Source organism: Zingiber officinale, chromosome 2A (genome assembly GCF_018446385.1).
Source record: "Zingiber officinale cultivar Zhangliang chromosome 2A, Zo_v1.1, whole genome shotgun sequence".
Lineage (NCBI taxonomy): Eukaryota > Viridiplantae > Streptophyta > Magnoliopsida > Zingiberales > Zingiberaceae > Zingiber > Zingiber officinale.
In genome coordinates this window covers 165,274,010-165,296,813 of record NC_055988.1, presented here as the reverse complement: position 1 = coordinate 165,296,813, position 22,804 = coordinate 165,274,010, and the positions used below count along the sequence as shown (strand labels likewise).

At 41.0% G+C, this 22,804-nt stretch overlaps 1 protein-coding gene across 2 annotated transcripts; it reads left to right on the top strand.

The window, feature by feature from the left end:
* The first annotated feature begins 362 nt into the window (after positions 1 to 362).
* LOC122043030 (probable histidine kinase 3) lies at positions 363 to 12,954 on the top strand. Of its 2 annotated transcripts, none has more exons than XM_042603471.1 (13): positions 363 to 769; positions 841 to 1,012; positions 3,142 to 3,648; positions 3,855 to 4,136; positions 7,837 to 8,006; positions 8,113 to 8,325; positions 8,430 to 8,616; positions 8,700 to 8,751; positions 8,834 to 9,063; positions 9,153 to 9,251; positions 9,329 to 10,434; positions 10,756 to 11,126; positions 12,563 to 12,954. In XM_042603471.1, the coding sequence occupies exons 3-12, from the start codon at positions 3,229 to 3,231 to the stop codon at positions 11,018 to 11,020; spliced, it is 3,024 nt and encodes a 1,007-aa protein (XP_042459405.1). In that variant the 5' UTR covers positions 363 to 769; positions 841 to 1,012; positions 3,142 to 3,228; the 3' UTR covers positions 11,021 to 11,126; positions 12,563 to 12,954. The 2 variants fall into 2 exon arrangements, with proteins under 2 accessions (XP_042459405.1, XP_042459404.1); XM_042603470.1 differs by having other exon boundaries at positions 3,106 to 3,648.
* The last annotated feature ends 9,850 nt before the right edge of the window (positions 12,955 to 22,804 follow it).

Below are 22,804 nucleotides of genomic sequence, written 5' to 3'. Positions count from 1 at the left end.
AGTTACTACCCTTTGCCCCCCTCCCCAGCTCCCCTAACCTCTTCGTAGATCGGGTGGCAGACGCAGTCCCATTTTAATTAAAAAAAAAAAAACAAAAGTATTTTATGCAAATTCAGAAACGCCCTGAATAATTTAGGAAATTGCCCAATCTTCCCCACCACCGGTTCCCAATTCTCTCTTCCCCCCTTTCCATTTTCCTTATTTACTAGTTACTAAAAACAGCAAAGAAAGAAAACCGGGACGCTTTGGCGCTATTCGGATGGTGGGCCTTACGAAATGGGCGTTTGACACGTAGTGTGGTATAGTGCTCGGGACGCCCCCCACATCGCCTATAAAATAATTACTCGAAAAAGTTTGCCGACTAACTCGAGTTACTTCCTCCGGTCTCATCTCATCTTCCAACTAACCAACGCAGTTTCCTACTCACCAACAAGCACGTCACTTTTTTTAACCCTCCGATCCGGCTCCCTTCCCTCTCTCTCCCCGATCGCCGCCGACTCGCTGCCGGCCGTCCCCTCGAGACCAGATCTCGCCTCTTCTGCGCTCTCCTCATCCGACGTCGCCTCTCCAATCGCTTCCTCCGCCACCTCCCGAGCTGAAACCTTGCTCGCTGCGACACGCCCTCGCCGCCCGCCCGCCAGCCAGATCCTCTCCGCTGGTTTCTGTAGATGTTTTGTTGGCTCCGCCGTTCTTAGTAAGGGATCGAGCCTGAGGAGCGAAGCCGGGAAGGGCTCGGGTTCCGAGTAAAGTTTAAAGCGAAAAGGAAAGAGTAAGTGGATTTTTGCTGCAGATTCTTGCTAGGTTACCTGATCTTAATGGTCCTAGGCGTTCTGGTTGCAGGTTGTTTTTGGTACTGCTTTCTGTGGCATCAGTACGAAGTTAGTTGGTAGAATTTGTTCGAGCTCCACTTGTCTGTGCCTATGTTATGTTGGGGCTTGAGAAGCCAATTTTATGGCTTCGCGGTTCTCAGGAAGGGATCGAGCGTGAGGATTTAAGCTGGGAAGAGAAAAGAGTAAGTGTATTTTTGCTCCAGATTTCTTGTTTGCTTACTTGATCTTAATGATCCCTGGCGTTCTGGCTGTAAGTTATTTTTGGTACTGCTCTCTGTGACATCAATACCAGTTAGTTACTATTGGAATCGTTTCCAGGGTGTATATTATTGGAGAGCATTATTCTATTTACTTAATCTAGTTCATAATCTTGTGCTTTTAAAGATCATTTCATTTTGACAAGAATGGGCTGCCTTGAAAATTATGTGTTACGGATCTTAATAGCTCAGGGCTGCTGTAATACTATGATACTATTTAATTTGTTAAAGATTCAAACTTCATAATCATGTTAAAACCAATTTGTTTGGACCTTATATAACTCAATTACCAATTTGTTGCCAAATCACATAATCTCTTTAATACACATTAGTTTGGAGCTGATATAACTTTAATGCCAATTGCTACTAAATGTAACACGATCATCAAAGATGCCACTTGGGGGAAAACCATGGGTAGGAAGGAGAAGATCTAATTATGCACGAGCTGAAAAAGACAGAGTACAATGACTCACTATAATGTCGAAGATGCTCACTTTCTATCATGTTCACATAACGTCCTTATAATTCTCTTGATGTTCATATATCCTTGTATTATCTTACATCAACACTGCTATGAACACTAAATCACACATGATATAAGTGAAAATGTGAAACCCCACATATTGTGTTAACGTTCTAATGGGCTTACTATCATCACTTAACAATGGCACTTACTGTTGGCTATCCTTAATAAAAATCATTATTTTATACTAAGTCCCATTGTTCTGTGTACCTGAGCTGAACTACCTTAATATGCTCCCCTCCAAGTTTTGAGAACCTGACAGACTAGTCTCAAATGCCTTGGCTCCACCAATGTGATTCTAAACTTGCCCGGCCTAAAGGTTGACAACACAACCCAATCTTAGGGCAGACAACTGAGTAATTCAACTACTCTAAAACACCTCAGTCACATGCACTTCTTCTACATGGTAGTTTTTTGTATTCTAGAAAGAATAAGCATATGCTTTAAAATGGTCAACTGACTTGAAACTTCAACAGTTAAGTAGGTCAGACACATTTACTTCATACTTAATACTTCTCCACCTCCATTCTTAGTTTTCTGGTAAAGTGCACTGTCAGATTTGAGTTGTCTGATTAATTTCTCCTTTAGTATATCTGATTGGGCTGTTCTCGACTGTAACTTTTGAGTTGCTAAAACAATACTGCTTTGTCCTGCCAATTGCAATAGTTTGCTGAAAATTGTATCTTATGGATTCATTTCCAATTAGGGGAATTTGTTAAGATAAACAACTGAAAGTAAATTTGGATGGTCTAAGCCAGTAGAATCTAATTATGCTTGAGAAGTTTTTTTTTCCCCTGATGATGATGATGACCATCATCAGCCAACCATGTTTACTATTTGGGATTGCCTACTTGGATCTAATCCTTACATTGAGATCTATGCCAAGCTATATTGCATTGTTACTAATTATATTCAAATCAATTTAAATGATTTGTTATTATGTTATCTAAAGTTTTTTTTTCCTTTATCCTATAAAGCTTCCATTCTAATTGATTCGTTTCTTTTAAATTTGAACATGTCAATACCTTTGTATATTTTCTTTCATTTTATCATCAACCAGAGTTGCGCTTAATTGCTTTCAGATATTTGTATTTCATTTTTACCTTTTAATTGATCCCACACAAACATCTTAGTATTATCATCTCTGCTACATTAATTTTATCTTAGAGCTAATGTTTTCTTGATTTTTTGGAGATATTTGTCTTTCCATACACAAAGCTTCAGAATTCTGTAACATCATGTTCTTAATATTGACTATTATTGCATATATAGCTATTATCTGACCCCACTTAGTTTGTTGTATTGCCTATATAGCTGTAATCTAAAAACAAGAATACAGATTTTATATGTTCTGTTCAATTGAGAAATGAGAAAAATATTAGCATCTGTTAAAACATGACATTTGACTATGTCTTTCATCACTCTGGATACTCTAATAAAAATTCAGTCTGTTTTCTTACACATGCTATTTGTTCTGGCTTTTGCCTGATACCAGATTCTTGAATTATGTTGTGGATTAACTGGCTTCCAGATAAAGGTGCCAAATGTATCATGATGTGGATGAGTTCTTTGCTTAATTGGTTCAGGATTTAGTCTACTATTACTATTTTTTGATGGTATGTTGGTGGAATGTTCTGAGATACCCATGAGTTGGCTCATTGATGCTCAAATAATGGACCAGAAGACTGGTTATCTTAGTGAGAAGTTCAATCTGTGGTTGGGTTGGCCAAAAAAGTTCTCAGTAAGGGGTTTGAGGAATCATCTCTGTAGCCACTATTTTGGATCAAAGAAGTTGAAGGAGACCTCAAGGAGGCTGCTATTCCTGTGGTTAGCTGGATGGTTCATTTGTGCCATATGGATTTTCTGGTTTATGAACTCGCAAGCAGTAGAAAAGAGGAGAGAGATGCTAGCAAGCATGTGTGATGAACGTGCAAGAATGCTTCAGGATCAGTTCAATGTCAGCATGAATCATCTTCAGGCCCTAGCTATTCTGATCTCGACTTTTCATCATGCCAAGGAACCATCTGCTATTGATCAGGTACTAGCTTTTTCTAGAATATTCCCAATTTTCGCTAGAAAATTCAATGTCCTATATGATGTCTTAAGTTTAAATCACTTCATGATTTGTTTAATAAGAATGTTCTATTTGGTTCAGTTCGATGTGTATATAAAAAGTAACATGTATTTTCTTGTTTTTCCACCCTTTGTTCTATTGATTGTGAAAAAGGACCTTTAATTGTGCAGATAACTTTTGCTCAATATGCTGAAAGGACTGCTTTTGAGAGGCCTCTAACTAGTGGAGTGGCATATGCTGTAAAGGTGCGGCATTCAGAAAGAGAGCTGTTTGAGAAACAACATGGATGGAGAATTAAGAAAATGGATTTAACAGAGCAGCCCCCAGTTCGAGAAGAAGATGCAGATCTCGAGAGCCCAGAGATATCTCCTATACAAGATGAATATGCTCCTGTTATCTTTGCCCAGGATGCTTATAAGCATGTAATTTCAGTTGATTTGTTAACTGGAAAGGTGAGATACTATATTTGCCTTTCTGACAGTTTTTCTTATGTTTAGAGTGCAACTGCAGTTTTACTAAATTTTGAATGTACGGTAGGAGGAGAATAGGTTTTGTACATGGGGTACCACTTTAGTATTTTTATTGCTTTTGTTTTGTTTAAGTTCTGATGAGTTAACAAAATTGCCTTTTTTATTGTCTCTAATTACACACATTTAAATGTTAGCTAAATTGTAAATCTTAGTTTTGGTACATGTCTGAATCTTAGGATGGAGATGTACCATTGTTCATTGACTTATATCTACATATGAAATGGGTTAGCATAGTCTGTGCATTCCGGCCTGTACTTTTTGCTGGAGTTTTCAATTTGATTGAACTTAGTCTCTTTGCTCTTTAATAAACTATACTCTGAACTATCCTAACACTATTTTTCCCCTACATATTGTTTTAGTAAGTTAAGTATTTAAGGAATTTCTCATTGTGAAGTTGCACCTTTGAAGGAGTTATAATTCGAAAGATTAAAAATGTTAGAGAACATTCATATTCTTACTCATAATTTTTCTAATTTAGTAGTATCACCTATGCACCCTTCTACCGGTCTCGATATAATGCTACAACCATATGCTTAACCCAAATCGCCAAATACATCGCTGAATTTAAATCCACCTGTGTTATTTGAGGTAGATATGATCCGAAAGCTTATATTATGATGATAAATTTTGAGTTCACTCAGTATTCTTAAAATTTTAATCAGTTAGAGGTATTGCCAATGTAGTCAATAGCATACTTTTTGTTTTCTGGTAACTTTGTTGATGAATCTATTTTTCTGGACTCAGTACAAATGACTATATGAGGGTTCAAGAGATTTAAGTTTTTTGTTTTCTCAGATGACTTTCAATTCTCACAGTTCATAAGATTTAGGATCAATCATTTATATTTACATGGCATTTATGTGCTTATGTAACATTTGTTAGCTGACTCTAGCAACACGTTATTCCATATCCATCATATGCTATTTTGACATGACAAACTATAATCTTTTTAAATTCAGCGTGCAAGCTTTTGACTTTCAAATGCTTTGTACATTCATTGATGACTAACTTCTGGATTTATAACCAATTAATAAAATTTCTGTATCTACTTTCGTATATTAAGCTGCCTTTATTATATTTATAGGCTTTTGGATTGCATGTTAAATTATTGATCAATTGCTTACTGTAAAAGTGATACCAAAGGAGTGTATGGTGCCGTTTGCAATGTTAATGTCTAGATGCATAAATGCATAAATGAGCTACAATTCTGATTTTCACATACAAAATAAAGATGCATTCAGATAGAAAAAGAACTTCCTAGCACTATATGATATGTTTGAACTTTGACGTATTATTATGTTTTCAAATTTTCTTTGTTTTATATTTAAACTAGAATAAACTGCCCTTCTTAAAGCAATTGGGAGAAACCAAGATTTTAAATACTATTCTTTGGCAACATCAGTTTCAAATAAGTAAAGGTGCCTCTATTGAAAAAGCAGAAGCAATATCTTAGGTGATCTTATACAGGCAAGGACTTTTTTTCCTCCTAACCAGTGATGACTGATTCCATAGTTACACATGGTATTCTGGTTGGTACTCTGGATCATCTTCTGCTGACTGGGCAACTTAATGCTGAGTTGCTAATCTATGCTTAAATATTGTAAATAGAGAAGGGTTTTTAGGGAGTTAGCTGGGTATGTTGGTTCATTTTTTTTTAGAAACAACAAATAGCCTTCTTGCTTATGAAGGATGTGACCCCTTTTCTTTATTTGTGTGATTTCAATTGTAGCAAAAGGTGATTACATTTATCTAGGTGTCTCTCATAGCTCGTCCTCAGGTTATATGAAAGGAGGTAAATCACGGGGTTAGCTTATAGTCGACCGTCACGTGGCTACGGGATGGGAGGAGTTTTTCCCTAAGAGCATGTGCTCGTCAGGAATTGATCTATGACCCATTGTAGCAAATCTGCCACCCTCTAGCCAACTGGGCATCTCCGTGGAGACTTATTTGTGTGATTTCAAGATATCATGTTGAGTGCGAAGTTTAAAATCTCAACCCGTATTGAGGTTTCGGTTCCAGACTGGAACGATATTATTTCGGGATCGTGCTGTGCTGTGCCAATATGATTTTGGTATTTTTTTAATTTATATATAGTAGTTATTAGATAAATATGTTTATGGTCTATAATCTAAAAATAAATTTATTGATTTTATATAAGTTCTCAATTATTAAACAATTTAATATTGTTAGAAAAAATAATTAAATATGGTTTTCTTTAAAGAAAATTATTTTATCAATAATTTGAATTAAAATTGATACCTTACTAATACCAAAAGGAGTAACTTGAATTGGATGGATTCTACAAAGATGCTACTTTATATATAATAATTATATAAATGAACTATTTATTCATTTAATTAATTATTAATTTAAATAATATATATTTAAAATACTAAAAAAATCATAATATCAATAAAACAGTAAAAAAACAAAATAAAAAAAAAACAAAATATAAATATGATTTATTAGAATTTTTCAATAAAAATTAAAACATTAAAAAAAAAGAATTTTCAGAATATCAACTAATAAAATTTATTATTATTTTTTTTTAAATTTTAAATATATTTTTTATATATTTTATTGAGATAATTTATTTGAATTTATGAAAGTCTATTCTAAATATCACACTTAAGTTAGGAATTGTTTGAATTAATTAAATCACATATTGCCGGAGGAGTCCGACATTGCTTCCGGGACACGATACTTTTGTGAAGAGTGGCCAGAGGCGTCTGAAGCTTCCGGCGACATCATGCCATGATTCCTTGTGACGCGTCTATCGCGATTCCTTTTGTTGCATGACGCATGCTCGATTCCTTCTGTCGCGTGACACACGCGATGACGCACACGAAATTGTCATGCATACTGTACTAGTTTTACTCCTGTGTTGGAACGGTAAAGCCGTCCATGCCACCCGGCACGGAACGGTATTTCAATCGCTAGCTGAGTGGCCACATATTTGAGAGTGACCTTTATTTTGCTTATTTATGGAGAACCTTCTCAACTTACCCTATGAATTGCTAATGACTGATTCCATGGTTACACATGGTAAGTTGGTTGGTACTCTGGATCATTTTCTGCTGATTGGGCAACTTAATGCTGAGTTGCTAATCTATGCTTAAATATTGTAAATAGAGAAAAGGGTTTTTTAGGGAGTTAGCTGGGTATGTTGGTCCATTCTTTTTTAGAAACAACAAATAGCCTTCTTTCTTATGAAGGATTTGACCCCCTTTTCTTTATTTGTGTGATTTCAATTGTAGCAAAAGGTGATTACGCTCACCTTAGGCACCCCTGATAGCCCGTCTCCAAGTTATGTGAAGGGAGGTAAATCACTGGGTTAGCTTACAGCGGACCACTAGATTGACTAGGAGGTGGGAGGAATTTTTTTTCCTGAGGGGATGTGTCTATCAGGAATTGATCCCCTATCCCATTGTAGCAAGTTTGTCACCCTCTAGTCAATTGAGCATTCGTGGGGACTATTTGTGTGATTTCATCATGCTGAGTGGCCACATATTTGAGAGTGACCTTGATTTTGCTCATCTATGGAGAACCTTCTCAACTTACCCAATGAATTGCTAATGATTCCTAGTCTTTCCATCAAGTAATGATAATTCCTTATCTACAGGAAGATTGTGAAAACATCCTACGGGCAAGGGAATCTGGGAAGGGTGTTTTAACTGCTCCTTTTCCACTTCTAAAATCAAAAAGGCTAGGGGTTATTCTCACATATGCAGTTTACAAGTCCGAACTTCCTTCAAACGCAACACCAGTTCAACGCATCAAAGCAGCAATTGGGTAGCACTTCAGATACTAATCATGCATAATTTTTTTTTAGCAGAGCTACTTAGCAAGCATCCCCATGCTTGACGATTTAACTTGAATTATGTTTTGACATTTGCAGGTATTTAGGTGGAATATTTGATGTTGAGTCTCTAGTGGATAAGTTACTTCACCAACTTGCTAGCAAGCATTCCATTGTGGTCAATGTTCATGATACAACAGATCCTGATCGACCAATTAGCATGTATGGTTCGACTGTGACAGGTACTGGTATATACCATATTAGTACCCTTCATTTTGGTGATCCAATAAGAAAGCATGAGATGCATTGCAGGTAATGTACAAATCTGTTGATAGATATTGCTCTAGATAAAACTAGGGTTTGCTTTGGATCTGAACTTCAATAAACAATTCTTACATGTTTTATGTTTTTAACAGGTTCAAACAGAAGGCTCCTTTGCCTTGGCTTGCATTAACAACATCAATTGGAACTCTTGTCATTGCTTTATTAGTAGGATACATATTTCATGCGACTGTTAGCCGCATTGCAAAGGTAGAAGATGATTATAGGCAAATGATGGTACTTAAAAAACAAGCTGAAGCTGCAGACGTTGCCAAATCTCAGGTACATTATCGTCTTTGGTGGTTTCTCATTGTTTTCATGTGCTTGCTTTGCACATGTAATATTTGATACCCTGTCTTGTTCAGTTCTTGGCAACTGTTTCTCATGAAATAAGAACTCCAATGAATGGTGTCTTGGGTGAGTCAAAATTTATTTTAACTTGATTAGTATTAGAAAATAATCACTCATGATGAGATGCTAACAATTTTTGACTTCCCAGGAATGCTTCAAATGCTTATGGATACGGATCTTGACATGACTCAGGAAGACTATGTTAGAACTGCCCATGCCAGCGGTAAAGCTTTGGTCTCACTAATTAATGAGGTTTTGGATCAAGCAAAGATTGAGTCGGGTAAGCTTGAGCTTGAAGCCGTGCCATTTGACTTGCGGGCAGTATTGGATGATATTTTGTCACTGTTATATGGGAAGGCTCAGGAGAAGGGCCTAGAGGTATTGTGAATTTTTTGGTATCGTACTAGTTCTTAGATGTCCCAGAAACTAAGTCTCTTTCTCTTGTGCTGCTTGAATATTTTGTGTAGTTGGCAGTATATGTATCTGATCAAATTCCTGAAGTCGTCATTGGTGATCATGGAAGAATACGCCAAATCATCACAAATCTGATAGCAAATTCAATTAAAGTAAGTATCTAGCCTTTCCCTTGGGAAATATTCCTACTGAAGCTACTCGATATGCTTAGATGGTTTTGTTTCTGCAGTTCACTGAGAGAGGACATATATACTTGACTGTCCATCTTACTGAAGAGGTGATGAGTTCATTGAACATAGAAACAGAATACCATTCAGCAAATAGCTTGAGTGCCTTTCCGGTAGCAGATAGAAGGCGTAGCTGGGAAAATTTCAAAATTTTCAAAAAGGAACTCCCAGCATCTGATCCATCGCTTGTATCAACAACTTCTGATCTAATAAACTTAATAATATCTGTTGAAGACACAGGGGTGGGTATTCCTTATGAAGCCCAGTCACGGGTATTCACTCCTTTCATGCAGGTGAGACCATCAATTTCTCGTATACATGGGGGGACTGGTATTGGTCTGAGTATTAGTAAGTGTCTAGTTGGTCTTATGAAGGGCGAAATTGGATTTGTGAGTGAACCTCAGATTGGTTCCACTTTTACCTTCACAGTGGTCCTTACAAGATCATCTAATAACTCAAATGAGTATAAATCATTTGAATTTCATGGGCTTACTTCATTGGTAGTTGATGATAGACCAGTCCGAGCAAAAGTCACTAAATACCACCTTCAGAGGCTGGGAATAAATGCTATAATAGAAATGTACCCGAATCAAGTTCTTAACCGAATAACTAGTGGGACAGTAGCTACGAATTTGATGCTAATTGAACACGAAATATGGCTGACAAATGCTGGTATTTGGTCTTTCATTATGAACAAATTAAAGGATGATCAGTTGGATATCCCTAAGGCCATTCTTTTGGCAAATCCTGCAACTTCTTCAAAAAAGAACTCTTCTAGTTCATTGGAATTTGTCTCAACTATAATCACAAAGCCACTAAGAGCAAGCATGCTCCAAGTATCTCTGCAAAGGGTTATGGGTTGTGGAGATGGGGAACATTCCCGGAATGGACGGCTTCCTCAGTTGCCATTGCATAGTCTTCTTCATGGGAAACAGATTCTGGTTGTTGATGACAATGTTGTGAATCTAAGAGTAGCAGCTGGTGCTCTGAAAAAATATGGTGCTGAAGTAACTTGTGCAGATAGTGGGAAAATTGCTATAGATATGCTCAAGCCACCACACAGATTTGATGCTTGTTTTATGGATATTCAAATGCCTGAAATTGACGGGTACATCCCATTTACTTGCTTTGTCACTTGTCGTTTTCTTCCACAATTAATTCTCAGAATTCAGTGCACTGTTGAAAATCATGACATCCTTGTTACCATGTGTAAACTTTTGTTTTAGCATACAATTTGACTATACTTTTTACCTTATAGTTTACAATCCCTTCAGGATTTTTTTTCCCATCAATGTATTTTAGGGCTTCTCTAATAATAGAAATTCTCTTATGCAGAAGATGTGAAATACTCACATCTCAAGTATACTTAAAGGATTCATGAGCAAATTTTTTTGACCCATTATAGTAACTTTTGTATGTGTATCTTTAGATTTGAAGCTACAAGAAGGATCCGGGAGATGGAAACTGACATGAATCGTAAGATAAATAGTGGGGAAGTGCCACTGAATTTTCTGGGGAATGTAATACCCCAGCGTGTTCCCATCTTGGCCATGACAGCAGATGTGATCCAAGCAACACACGAGAAGTGCCGCAAGCTCGAAATGGATGGCTATGTGACAAAGCCTTTCGAAGGGGAGCAGTTGTACAGAGAGCTCACTAGGTGCTTTAAAACAGCAACAAAAAAGAATCAATAGTCATATTAAATGGGGAAGGTAGATCAAAGTAAGATCGTGGTAGCACAAGTATTCAACCACGTCAACATCAGGCACTTCTCAATGGAATATTGAGTTAATTCTTACAGTAAGCAGCTGTAACTTATCTTCCTCTAGTTATTATTTATCCTTCGTTCTAATCTTGCTGCAAGTTATGTGAATACTGAATTGTAGCTTGCACCCATAGATTTATCTAATTAATGTGCATATATTGTAAGCAGAAGTAATTTGACATAACAGGGTCATGGAAATAGTTCAACCCTGGCATTGGCATTCTCTGATTATGTCAAACTGCATCATAAAAGCATTCCATTGGCATGACCATCTAAAACACGTAAAGGAGCACCTCTGCCTCTTGACAATTTTTATTTGCTGGAAATTCTCAATCAGTCAATAGATTATGGAATAGAAATTCTCAATAAAGAGTACAGAGTGGTAGCTGATAGGGTGCCTATCTGCCTTGAATAAGAGGTTCCATCTTTCTTGCCATGCTAGTTAGCTATCTACATTTGTTTTTTAAGTTTCAATCCTGCACAAGATTTAGATTTAAGTGTACCTAGTTGAGAATAGTTACATGCTAATTGGCTATCTTGCTTGTTATGCTAAGTAGCTATCTACATTTGCTGTACACATGAAGGACACACCATGGAATATAACCAAATAATCCATAGACATACTATAACACTCTAAACTCAACATTAAAATTGGCGTAAATATAAAAACATTGTTGAGAGTTCATCATAATTACTGCACACATGTCCTCAATCACCGTGCTTTTCACAATAACTATCAGAACTCTGCATAACCACCCATCAAATAGTAAGCACCAGAAATACAAAACAACAACTCAGGTAGTTCAGGAATTAGGATCTCAGTGAAGAACCACCTCAATTTATCACTGAGCTATTTTTAGCTAGCTAGTTTGCTAGTGAAGAAGACAAACTATAGTTTTAAGGCAAAACTAATGATTTTGATACTGACTTTTGACAACAATTTTAAGCAACATTCTAAAAGCAAATCCCGCATACGATGGGCACCCCACTTGCCCACTTACGATGTCCAAGTAAGCATAATAATTTCATAAAAATGTATACAAATGCAACATAATCAAATTATTTCTCCTCCCTAGGAATTGCAGTAGTAGTGACATTTTTTTTTATAGAACTAAAACTTAAAGATGATTAAGCACCTGTTTGTATAAACATTGCTCAAAGTTTATATATTATTCTATCATAACCCCATCAGATATGATAAATAGATACTTAAATCTACAAAATACGGGAAAATTTTCACAAATTTGAGAAATAAGTATATTTCTATCACAGTTGTATATTTCAAGCACAGTGGTTGGTATCTAAATTCCTCAAGCATGGTTTCAAAACCTTTGATGAACGTTTGTCATGTCTATTACATTCCTCCATTTTAATCTTCATAACTTGCATGTTTTTCCCCTCTTTTAAAGCACATTAGTTACTTTTTTGACACTCCTATTCTGAAACTGATTACCCTTATTCATTTTCAAAGGGCAATAGTGGAGATGAATGATATTTCGTCCATCAAATTGTATGAGAACTCTCACATGAAGCGTCATGTGAGCTGCAAAATCATATGGGAAAATTTCTCTCATACATGGTGGGGGAGGATAAAATGCAGCTCTTGGTCTAGGATAGAAATGGACTACTGCCGCAGCAATGTTGTCCAATAAGGTGGATTCCAGAAGATCCAAATTTTCCCTGTAGCATACATTGTACATAGATTAACAGTCTTTTTTTTTTTGTTTTGTTTTGTTTTTCACTCGTCTATTAACTTCCCTTAATATTGTGATAAAACATGTCTTCTACCTCGAGTGAGAATTCATGTATGTAAATTATATGTTCAATAATAACAGGCTCATGAATTGGTTTCTGCACGCGCTACTCTGTTAGTACTCCTCGAGTGAGTGAACATTTTGTGAACTCTAATCTGGTGACGTTTTGTATTTAGTTATGTATTGCATTTGCTGACACAAGCTGATTGAACAAATGGTATGTGTGAATCAAGGAATAGTGTTGCTTTTCCTGTATTTTCTTGTCGAATAAACATTCTACCATTGGACAGGTTAGAGATTTGTCAAATTGAGCACTGAGCAGATCCTCAAATGGATCTAGTGAATCATTGATTACTATTTGCAAAATTTATGTTTTCCAAACCATGCTTACATTGAGTTTTCATCCTGCTTGAACCAGTCGGTTTGTCACTGTGCGTAGTTTGCCTAGCCTATTCAATTTGCTCAGCACACTTCGACCCATCGACCACACTTGGCTTCTCAACCCCTCGAGTAGGGTTGTCCAGTCCCATCTGGCACTCTTCCTGATCAAAGAAATACATTAGACAACCACGTTATATATATAAACTCTGTCAGAGACTAGCATGGTGGGCTGGACTCACATCCAGACCAGGCTGGAGATCAGGTTGAGCAAGAACTGGCTCTGCTTGCTCTGTCGATGTTCTCTGTGGCTCTGCTTCCTCTTCGGCAACAGCAGCTCCTCTGGCCGAGGGAGTCGGTGCATCCGATGAAGCTCCCTCCTCTATCTCAACACTGGCGGAAGGATTCAGTGCAAGCCATTCATCGACTAAGGCTATCCAGCCTCTGCACAGAATAAAGAACAGTAGGAACAATCTCTATTTGACTCGAAGTGTGAATTTTATGCAGGGTAAGAGACACTCACGAGATGAGAGTTCGAACGAAGAGGCGAATCTTCTTCGACGTGTGCTTGCGCAGAGAATTCACAGCTTTTCCGATCATCGTCGCCTGTTGCCGAAACAGCAATGGAGAAGATCGTGAGATTGATTCCAGATCAATTGTAGAAATGTTGAATGGGCACCTGGAGGACATCGACGGTGATCTTCGTTTGCTGCAGGATGCTCAATGAATCGAACAGGTCGTCCTCGCGCTGCCAAGAATTAATCGCCAAGTTATCGAAACGATTTGAACAAGAAGAAGAAGAAGAAAATTTGTTTGAAATACAAACCTGGTTGGGAATTATCAGGATGGCCTTGATCCTCATGACCTCGTCGAGGACTTCTTGGCCTTCTTCCTTTTTGATCTCTTCAGCGACCGCCTCCGACTCCTTGACTTCGACGGCCTCGCCGCTGAGCGTGGGGGAGAGCATCTTTGCAGTATTATCCCGGCGGCTCGTGGACTCGTCTGGGTGATCGAGCGGAGGCAGCGACATGGATGGCTTGTCCGAGTCGCCGGCCGTCTGCGAGGAGGTCGCCATGGAGCGAACGTCGTCGGCGTCGGCGAAGGAAGAAAGATATGATCGAGTATAGGAAGCACTTCACCGCTCAATCAAAAAGAGCTTGCAGACGATCTTCGGAACAGATCAATCAAGAAATAAAATCGCAAGGGAAAGATCCGTCGGAGCACATTTATCAAAAACAGAGAACCAAGAGAGCGCGCGCACGATGTTCGTAAATATAAAGCCTTCTTTGTTTTTTTTTTTTTTACTTTGACAATTACGCTCAAATAAAACCTTTTTTATATTAAACTATAAAAATAATTTATGTTTTTTAATGTTGAAAATTGCCATGAATAAATGAGTTTTTTTTAATTAAAAGGTTAATTATAAAAATAATATTAATTTAAGAGTTTATAATTTTATTATATATATATTTTTTATCCAATTTTATAATCCAACTAATCTGGTAGTAGATGGTCGGACCTTATATTATATCTATTGATCCGGTGGTAACAGCCCAGGATCCCCTAACGAGGGGTCTGCCACGTGGAGGTCAGAGGGCCAGGTGGTCCGTCGAAGAAGGGTGAGCCGACCGGACGTATGACAAAAGGGCAGGCCGATCGGCCTGCCCGTACACGTCTGATAGTGAAAGACGCCCTGACAGGGGTCGGGGTTCCGACGCTCAATGAAGTAGTAAATGACCGAGCGAAAGGTCTAAGAGAAGGCAGGACATAATGGGCGCGCCGGCCGGCTGGCGCCGGGAATTAAGGCCGTCCGGACGACGCTCTTCGCGTCGGCCGGCCGGACGGACGTCCCGGCCTGGCGGTGGGTGAAGGATAGGAACATCTTCTGACAGCCGTCAAGTCCTATGGCTAGGCCATACCCTAAGTCTGACAACAAGGTGTTCTGTTGTCCCATCGAAGACGTGATTGAACTGTAGCAGTATGGTGTCAGGTAAACTCTCTGACAGGTACATACCGAGGTATGGGCTGCGGACACGTATGCGCCTCGGTGGACGTGTATTGATTCTTTCACCGTTCTATATAAAGAGCCTATTCCTTCGCCGGAGGTACGCGTTCTTGGATATTCGGAGCCACCTTTTGCTGTCCGCTTACCTGACTTGAGCGTCGGAGGGTCGCCGCCGGGAACCCCTTCCCGGCCCGACTTCTGTGCAGGTTCGCCGGAGATTCGTGTGACCAGACGGAGGCCTACACCATCGACTAGGAGTGCGCCACGTGCCCAGCGTCCTTTGGTTCGGCGATTCGGACAGGATCAATTTGGCGCCGTCTGTGGGAACGCTCCTACATCCGATCGGCAGCCATGGACGAGGCTGGACGACAACACGTGGTGACGCTCTCGAACGAGGAACTTGACGCTCTGATCGAGATAAGGGCCGCCAAGCTCGTGGAGCAAAAACAAAAAGCCACAGCCGAACGGCCGGAGCAGCAAGCAACATCGGCGTCTGGTGGTCGAGCGGAAGCACCACCGACCACCGTTGCATTTCATCGAGCCCTATTCCGCACCCCTGAAGCCGTACCAGCTCATAGGGATAGGGGATCTTCTTCGGAGGAAATGCCTAGGCGAGATGACAGAAAGGGGAAAGCCCCCCGAGCGGACGCATCGCCCGAGCGGATCAATCGTCAATTTTCAGAGGCTATTCTACGAGACCCTCTGCCAAAGCACTACGCGCCTCCGACGATCGGCGAGTACAATGGGACAACCGACCCAGATGATCATCTGGGTAAGTTCGATAACACAGCTACTCTCCATCAATATACAGATGGAGTAAAGTGCCGAGTTTTTCTTACCACTCTCTCGGGATCGGCTCAACGGTGGTTTCGGAGATTGCCGGACGGATCCTTCACGAACTTCAGAGATTTCCGAACGGCCTTCCTCCACCATTTTGCGAGCAGTCGACGCTACCAGAAAACGAGTGTGAGCCTGTTCGCCATCAAGCAAGAAGCCCGTGAATCGCTTCGAGCTTACATCCAGCGGTTCAACCAAGTGGCGATGGACATTCCAACGGCCACCTCGGAAACCATGATGAATGCCTTCACACAAGGCCTGGTGGATGGGGATTTCTTCCGATCGCTCATCCGAAAGCCGCCCCGAGACTATGATCACATGCTACACCGGGCGAACGAATACATCAACGTGGAAGAGGCACAGGCGGCTAGGAAAAAAGAAACTCCAACCGAGCGGGCTCCTCCAGCCGAGCGGAAACAGCACGCCGTTCATCAGCCGCCCAGAGGACCAAGGGCCGAAGTAATCCGATCCCCCCATGCCAGGTCCCACGTGCAAGAGGTAGCCGCCGCCCGGCCCAAGCCAAAAAAGAAATGGACCCCGATGTTTTGCTCCTTCCACCGGACGGATACGCACAACACAAGGGATTGCCGAAGTCTTCCCTTCGTGGCTCATCCTGAGCCCCGGAATGCCGGACGACAGTCTCCCTCGGTCGACAGGAAACGGAGAACTCATGACGCCGATCGGACGCGAGCTGATAGGCCACAGCAACATACTCCCGATCGGCATCGTTCCCCAAGGAAGGAGAATCGCCGAGCGTCCAGAGAACGGTCTCGACCATCCGCTCGGGAAGAGGAAAATAGAAGCAATACTTCTCGATGCGAGATCAACGTTATTGCTGGTGGGCCGACCGGAGGAGACTCAAACCGAGCTAGAAAGGCGAGCGTCCGGCAGCTCCAGATTCATGCGGTCGGCTGTAGCCAAGAACGAGCGGAAGGACCCGAAATTAATTTCAGGCCCGGGGACTTGGAAGGAGTTGAAGTACCCCATGACGATGCTCTGCTCATCAAAGCGGTAATAGCCAATTACACTATTCACCGCGTATTTGTTGACACAGGGAGCTCAGTCAACATCATATTCAAGAAGGCGTTCGATCAGTTACAAATTGATCGAGCCGAGCTGCTACCCATGACAACTCCGCTCTATGAGTTCACTGGTAACGAAGTTCAGCCGGTCGGACAGATCCGGCTGGCTACCTCGCTGGGAGAAGAGCCGCTCAGGAGGACAAGAACAACAAACTTCGTGGTAGTCGACTCTCCCTCTTCCTACAATGTCATTTTGGGACGACCGGCGCTCAGCGAATTCCGAGCGGTCGTATCAACCTTCCATCAGAAGATCAAGTTCCCCGTGGAGGACAAAGTGGGAGAGGTACGGGGAGATCAGCTAGCGGCTCGGCGATGCTATATCGAGATTGTCCGAGCAGAAGCCAATTCCGCTCGGAAGGCGCCTCGGATTGAGGTAAACGCCATCATCGAAAAGCAACCCTCTTTAATTTATGAAGAAAAAGAGGAAGTGCAGATTCACCCAACCCGATCGGATGCCACGACTTTTATTGCGTCCGATCTGGAGGAGAAACAGAAAGATGAGCTGATCCAATGCCTCCGAAGAAATCATGATGTCTTCATCTGGTCGACACATGAGCTGTCCGGAATTTCGCCGAGCATAGCGCAGCACGAGTTGCATGTCCGACCGGACGCTTGGCCAGTGAAGCAAAGAAAAAGGGACTTCAGCGCCGAGCAGAATGTCATCATCCGGGCGGAGGTGGAAAAGCTTTTGAAAGCCGGCCATATACGTGAGGTGCAGTTCCCGAGCTGACTGGCTAACGTAGTATTAGTCTCCAAGCCAGGCAACAAGTGGAGAGTGTGCATTGATTTTCGGGATCTCAACAAAGCTTGCCCGAAAGATTTTTATCCTCTGCCCCGGATAGATCAGCTGGTGGACTCTACGGCCGGCTGTGAATTAATCTGTATGCTCGACGCCTACCAGGGCTATCACCAAGTGCCGCTCGCCCGTGAAGATAAAAAAAAGGTTAGCTTCATGACGGCCGACGACACTTATTGCTATAATGTAATGCCGTTCGGATTGAAGAATGCGGGGGCCACATATCAGCGCTTGATGAATAAAGTATTCAAAGAGCAGATCGGGCGGAATCTAGAAGTTTATGTGGACGATATTCTCATTAAGTCCCGCCGAGCGGCCGATCTCTTCAATGACATGGAGGAAACCTTCCGAACGCTGCGCAAATATGGAGTCAAGCTAAATCCCCAGAAGTGCCTGTTCGGAGCAAAAGGAGGGCGCTTTCTGGGGTACATAGTGACCGAGCGGGGAATCGAAGCAAATCCCAGCAAGGTGAAAGCTCTACAAGATATGCCGCCTCCAAGAAATACAAGGGAAGTGCAGCGTTTGACCGGTCAGATCACCGCTCTGTCCAGGTTCATCTCCAAAACCGCCGACCGGAGCCTTCCTTTTTTCAAGATCTTACGCAAAGCTACAAAATTTTACTGGGACGAAGAATGCGACCGGGCGTTCGAAGATTTGAAGGCATTTCTGAACTCTCTCCCGATATTAGCCAAGCCGATTGCGGGTGAGCACTTCATATGTACTTGTCTTCAACCGAGCATGCAATCGGCTCAGTTTTAGTGAGGTCGAGCGGAGAAGAGCCTGTATATTTCCTTAGTCACATTTTAAAAGATGCTGAATCTCGCTACACTGGGCTTGAGAAGCTGGCTTTCACTCTGGTTCTGGCCGCTCGGCGCCTTCGCCCATACTTCTTGGCGCATACGATCATTGTTAAAACTAATAGCCCGCTCGGACGTGTCCTACTAAATCCAGAGGCATCCGGACGGCTCATCAAATGGACGACGGAATTAAGTGAGTTCTGTAAGACCGTTGGATTCGATAGAGGGGGGGTGAATATCGATTCGATAAAGATGAGTATAAACGCAGCGGAAAACTAAAATAGACACAGGTGTTTTTTACTTCGTTCGGAGCCTGTGACGACTCCTACTCGAAGGCCCGTACTCCGTGAGTACTTTCGTTGGGCAATCACTATCAATTCGAATGAAGATTACAAATAAGTACAAGAATTGACAGAAATAAAATACCGACAGGAGAAGAAGAGTTAGACTTTAAGAAAGTGCTTTGTCGGAATAGCCTCGTGGCGTCGCAGGAGCGTAGAGCAGCAGAGCAAGCAGTAAGTTTTCAGTGCAGACTTGATTTGTTTGAAGCTCCTACCTGGGGCTTCTTTTATATGCTGTCCCGGGCGCCTGGAACGTGACGTAGCTGCACGAACCATGATGCTCCACGTGGCGACGACTCGACTGGATGAAATTTGCCTTCCGGGCGCCCGGACCACCTTGTTTCAGAAAGCACCTTTTTCCTGCAAAACAGGGTTAGTCCGAGGCAAATATGTATCCTGTAAAACAGATTGTTAGCACAGTTAAAGTTCAATAGATGGATAAGAAAGAGTATGACTTAGATTCCGTCTTTCCGAGACCGGAATCTAGTCACGATCTCGACTTAGATATCCGAAATGGATCTAAGCCGGATCGACGCCTAATGTTCCCTTCCTGGGAACGCGTCCTCGCAGTCACTCCCCTCCAGTGACTTACCTTACTTACCTGCCAGACGTCCGGTGACTTACCTCACTTACCTGCCAGACGTCCGGTCAGCCCGTCGACCCGTCTGGACTTCTCGCCAAGCGTCCGGTCAGCCCGTCGACCCGCTTGGACTTCTCGCCAGCTATCCGGTCAGCCCGTCGACCTAACTGGACTTCTCGCCAAGCGTCCGGTCAGCCCGTCGACCCGCTTGGACTTCTCGCCAGCTATCCGGTCAGCCCGTCGACCTAGCTGGACTTTTCCTGCACACTTGATAAAAGTGTCAGACAACAACAAACCTAACTTAACCTGATTTGTCATTCATCAAAACCTGAGTTAGACCGTTAGTGCTAACCGCACCAACAATCTCCCCCTTTTTGATGGAATGACAACCTGGTTAAGTTAGTGATAAAAAAATATGCAAGAATCAAGCATGATTTTTAAGGTTTAAGTTAGTTTTTCAAGTTTGCATTAAGTTGCTCTAACTTAACCAACCTAACCCTCCCCCTTTGGCATACATCAAAAAACGAGGGTAAACAAACATAGTGAGAATTACTGAAAACAATAAGACTTTGAAAAATAACTGAGTTTTTAAATCCAAGAAAAGATCAAATTGACTTGGGGGAGTCTAAAGTTTGAAAACTTGTTTAAAGCATTAGCTTTTAGTTTTTAGAAAAAATGCTAAGTGTAGATAGGTTAATTTTCAAACATAAGTGTATAAGGATTAAATTTCAAAAAAAAATTCGAAACAAGTTTCAACATAAGTTTGAAATGCTATATAAACATAAGTTTTCAACACCAAAATTCCAAAACTAAGTTTGAAAAAATCTATTTTTTTTTTTTCAAAATCAAGAAAAATAATTTTGAGAAGCTTAGTTTGTAAACTAAATTTTATAAGATTTTTCCTTCAAATCAAATTATCAAAATTTAGTAAAATCAAATTTTTAAGAACTAGACTCAGGACAATTTTCAATGTGAAATTAAGTTTAAATCTTTACTTTTAGTTTTCAAAGGAGTTTGGTAAAAGTAAGAACATATTTTTAGAATGTGTTTATAAAATTTGTTCTCCAAAATCAAATTTTCAAAAAGGTATTAGATTTAAAAGCGGTTTAAAATACTTGAAGAAGTCAGTTTTTAAACAAGTTGTTTTTAAACTTTGATTTTCAAAATTAAGTTTAAAATTCAATTTGGCAAACTAAATAGTTATATTTCTCCCCCTGAATTTGATACCTATCTCTAACCAGCTGTCTAACCAATTAGGTGCTAACTAACTATCAGAAGATAGTAGCGTTCACTAGGTTAGTCAGATTAAGTTAATTATAATCAGTCAGTGTTTGACTTGACTGATGAACTTTAATCTGATTAATATCTGATTTGTATTTAACGTCCAGACTTATGCTGATGCACTGAAATAAGCATCTTAAGTCTAGACAGTTGGCCTATGCATCTCACCCCTTTCTATGTTTGTCAAACACAAGCAAGGTAACCCTAGGGTGTTGGTGAGATGCTCAAAAACTAGTCCTATGGGTACATGCTTTCTAAGGAGGTAAACTTAGTCTAAGGCAAAAACTGTTTTTGAAAGTCTAAGAATGGAAATTTTGAAAACAAACAAGTTTAGCCTATAAGTTGATAAAATCATTTTTGAAAGGATTTTTGAAATTTCCTAGGCTATTGAGATAGAACATATTCAATGTAAGTTTGAAATGTCACTAGATAAATCCAAAATATTTTACAAATAGTGTAGCTACAGAAGTAGGTCATCACTAAAGCTACTGAGATGATGAAGGGGGTGGTCCAGATCCCAAGAATCGAAGAAGTGCCATCAGCTCAGTGTGGCGGGTGTCCCCGGCAGCTCGTAACTCGGTAACCTCTCGCCGTATGTCCCGATGAAAATCGGAGTTCTCCTGCTGGAGACACGCCATGGCTCTCTCTAGTCCGGTCATACGGTCGGCTAGAGTGCGGGGAGCGTGTCGTGGTGCTCGAGCTGGGGGTGGTGGTGGAGCCGGTGCGGCTTCCTCCGGAAATAGTGCGAGCATGAACTCGTCCATCTGTGCGTCTGGATCGGGCTGGTGCTGTGCCCCCCTCCGCCAAGTCATAGTCCCGTCATCTCTATCTACCTGGATGCCGGCTAGGGAAAAGTTCCGAGAGGATATAACATCGAACTCGGTCATATGGGCAACGTCTCCTCTAGTGACATCAATGTGCAGTGAGGACATATAGGCTGTCAGAATGTGACCAAATGGCATATGGACTCGACTGTCAGTCACGTATCCGGCTGCGTAAATGATGGTGGAGAAGATATGTAGGCTAATGTCAATCTCCAACCTATGAATCAGGGCATAAAGTAGGAATGAATGGAATGGGCGCATCACAGCGATGTCCCGAGTGGTCAGTGGTAAAATGCAAAGAACTACAACCCTATAAAGAGCGTAGTCCTGGACTCTAAGTTCTACTGACCTAAACTGTGTCACAGTGGGATCTCTCTCTCCCCCAAAAAAATACGAATACATCGTATCGAGAGTAATATGTGAGTAGGGATCGTCGAATGGTAGATCCCTCGGAGGATAGCACAAAAAGGGGCAAGTAGAAGGACGCAACTCTAAAAACTCTCGGATAGTCGTAGGGGAAAATACGATATCAGTGCCTGCTGCCCTAGTGGTATAGGTGAAGTCATCTACTTTTACTAAGTTATTGCAAAATTCGGCACATAGACTTATGTTTATTGGACTGGTACATTCTACAAGGTTCCTTAAATTGTAGTGGCCTATAACCTCTAAGGCAGAGGGACATGACCTTAGGAAGAACGCTCTGTCTATGCAGGTAGTCCTAATGGCCTTATAGATGGTGGACTCAAATTTAATCCTAAGTTCGTCCGTGGGAAACCTAGGGTCTGTACTAGCATTGGAGGGTCCAGCACCAGTATTTGTTCGTTTCTTACTGTATATAAATAATAAAAAAAATTTAGAAGACAACAACAAAAAAAATTATTTTAGAGAGGGGAAGAATATTTTACCGATGGGCCATCGAAAAAATATAGATTTGACGACCTCGGTTGAATCGCAACAGCGTCTTCACCGCACGAAAATTTTAATTTAGAGTACTTTCGCACTGAGGTTCAAAGTGGACCTTGGCAAAAGTGAGAATGA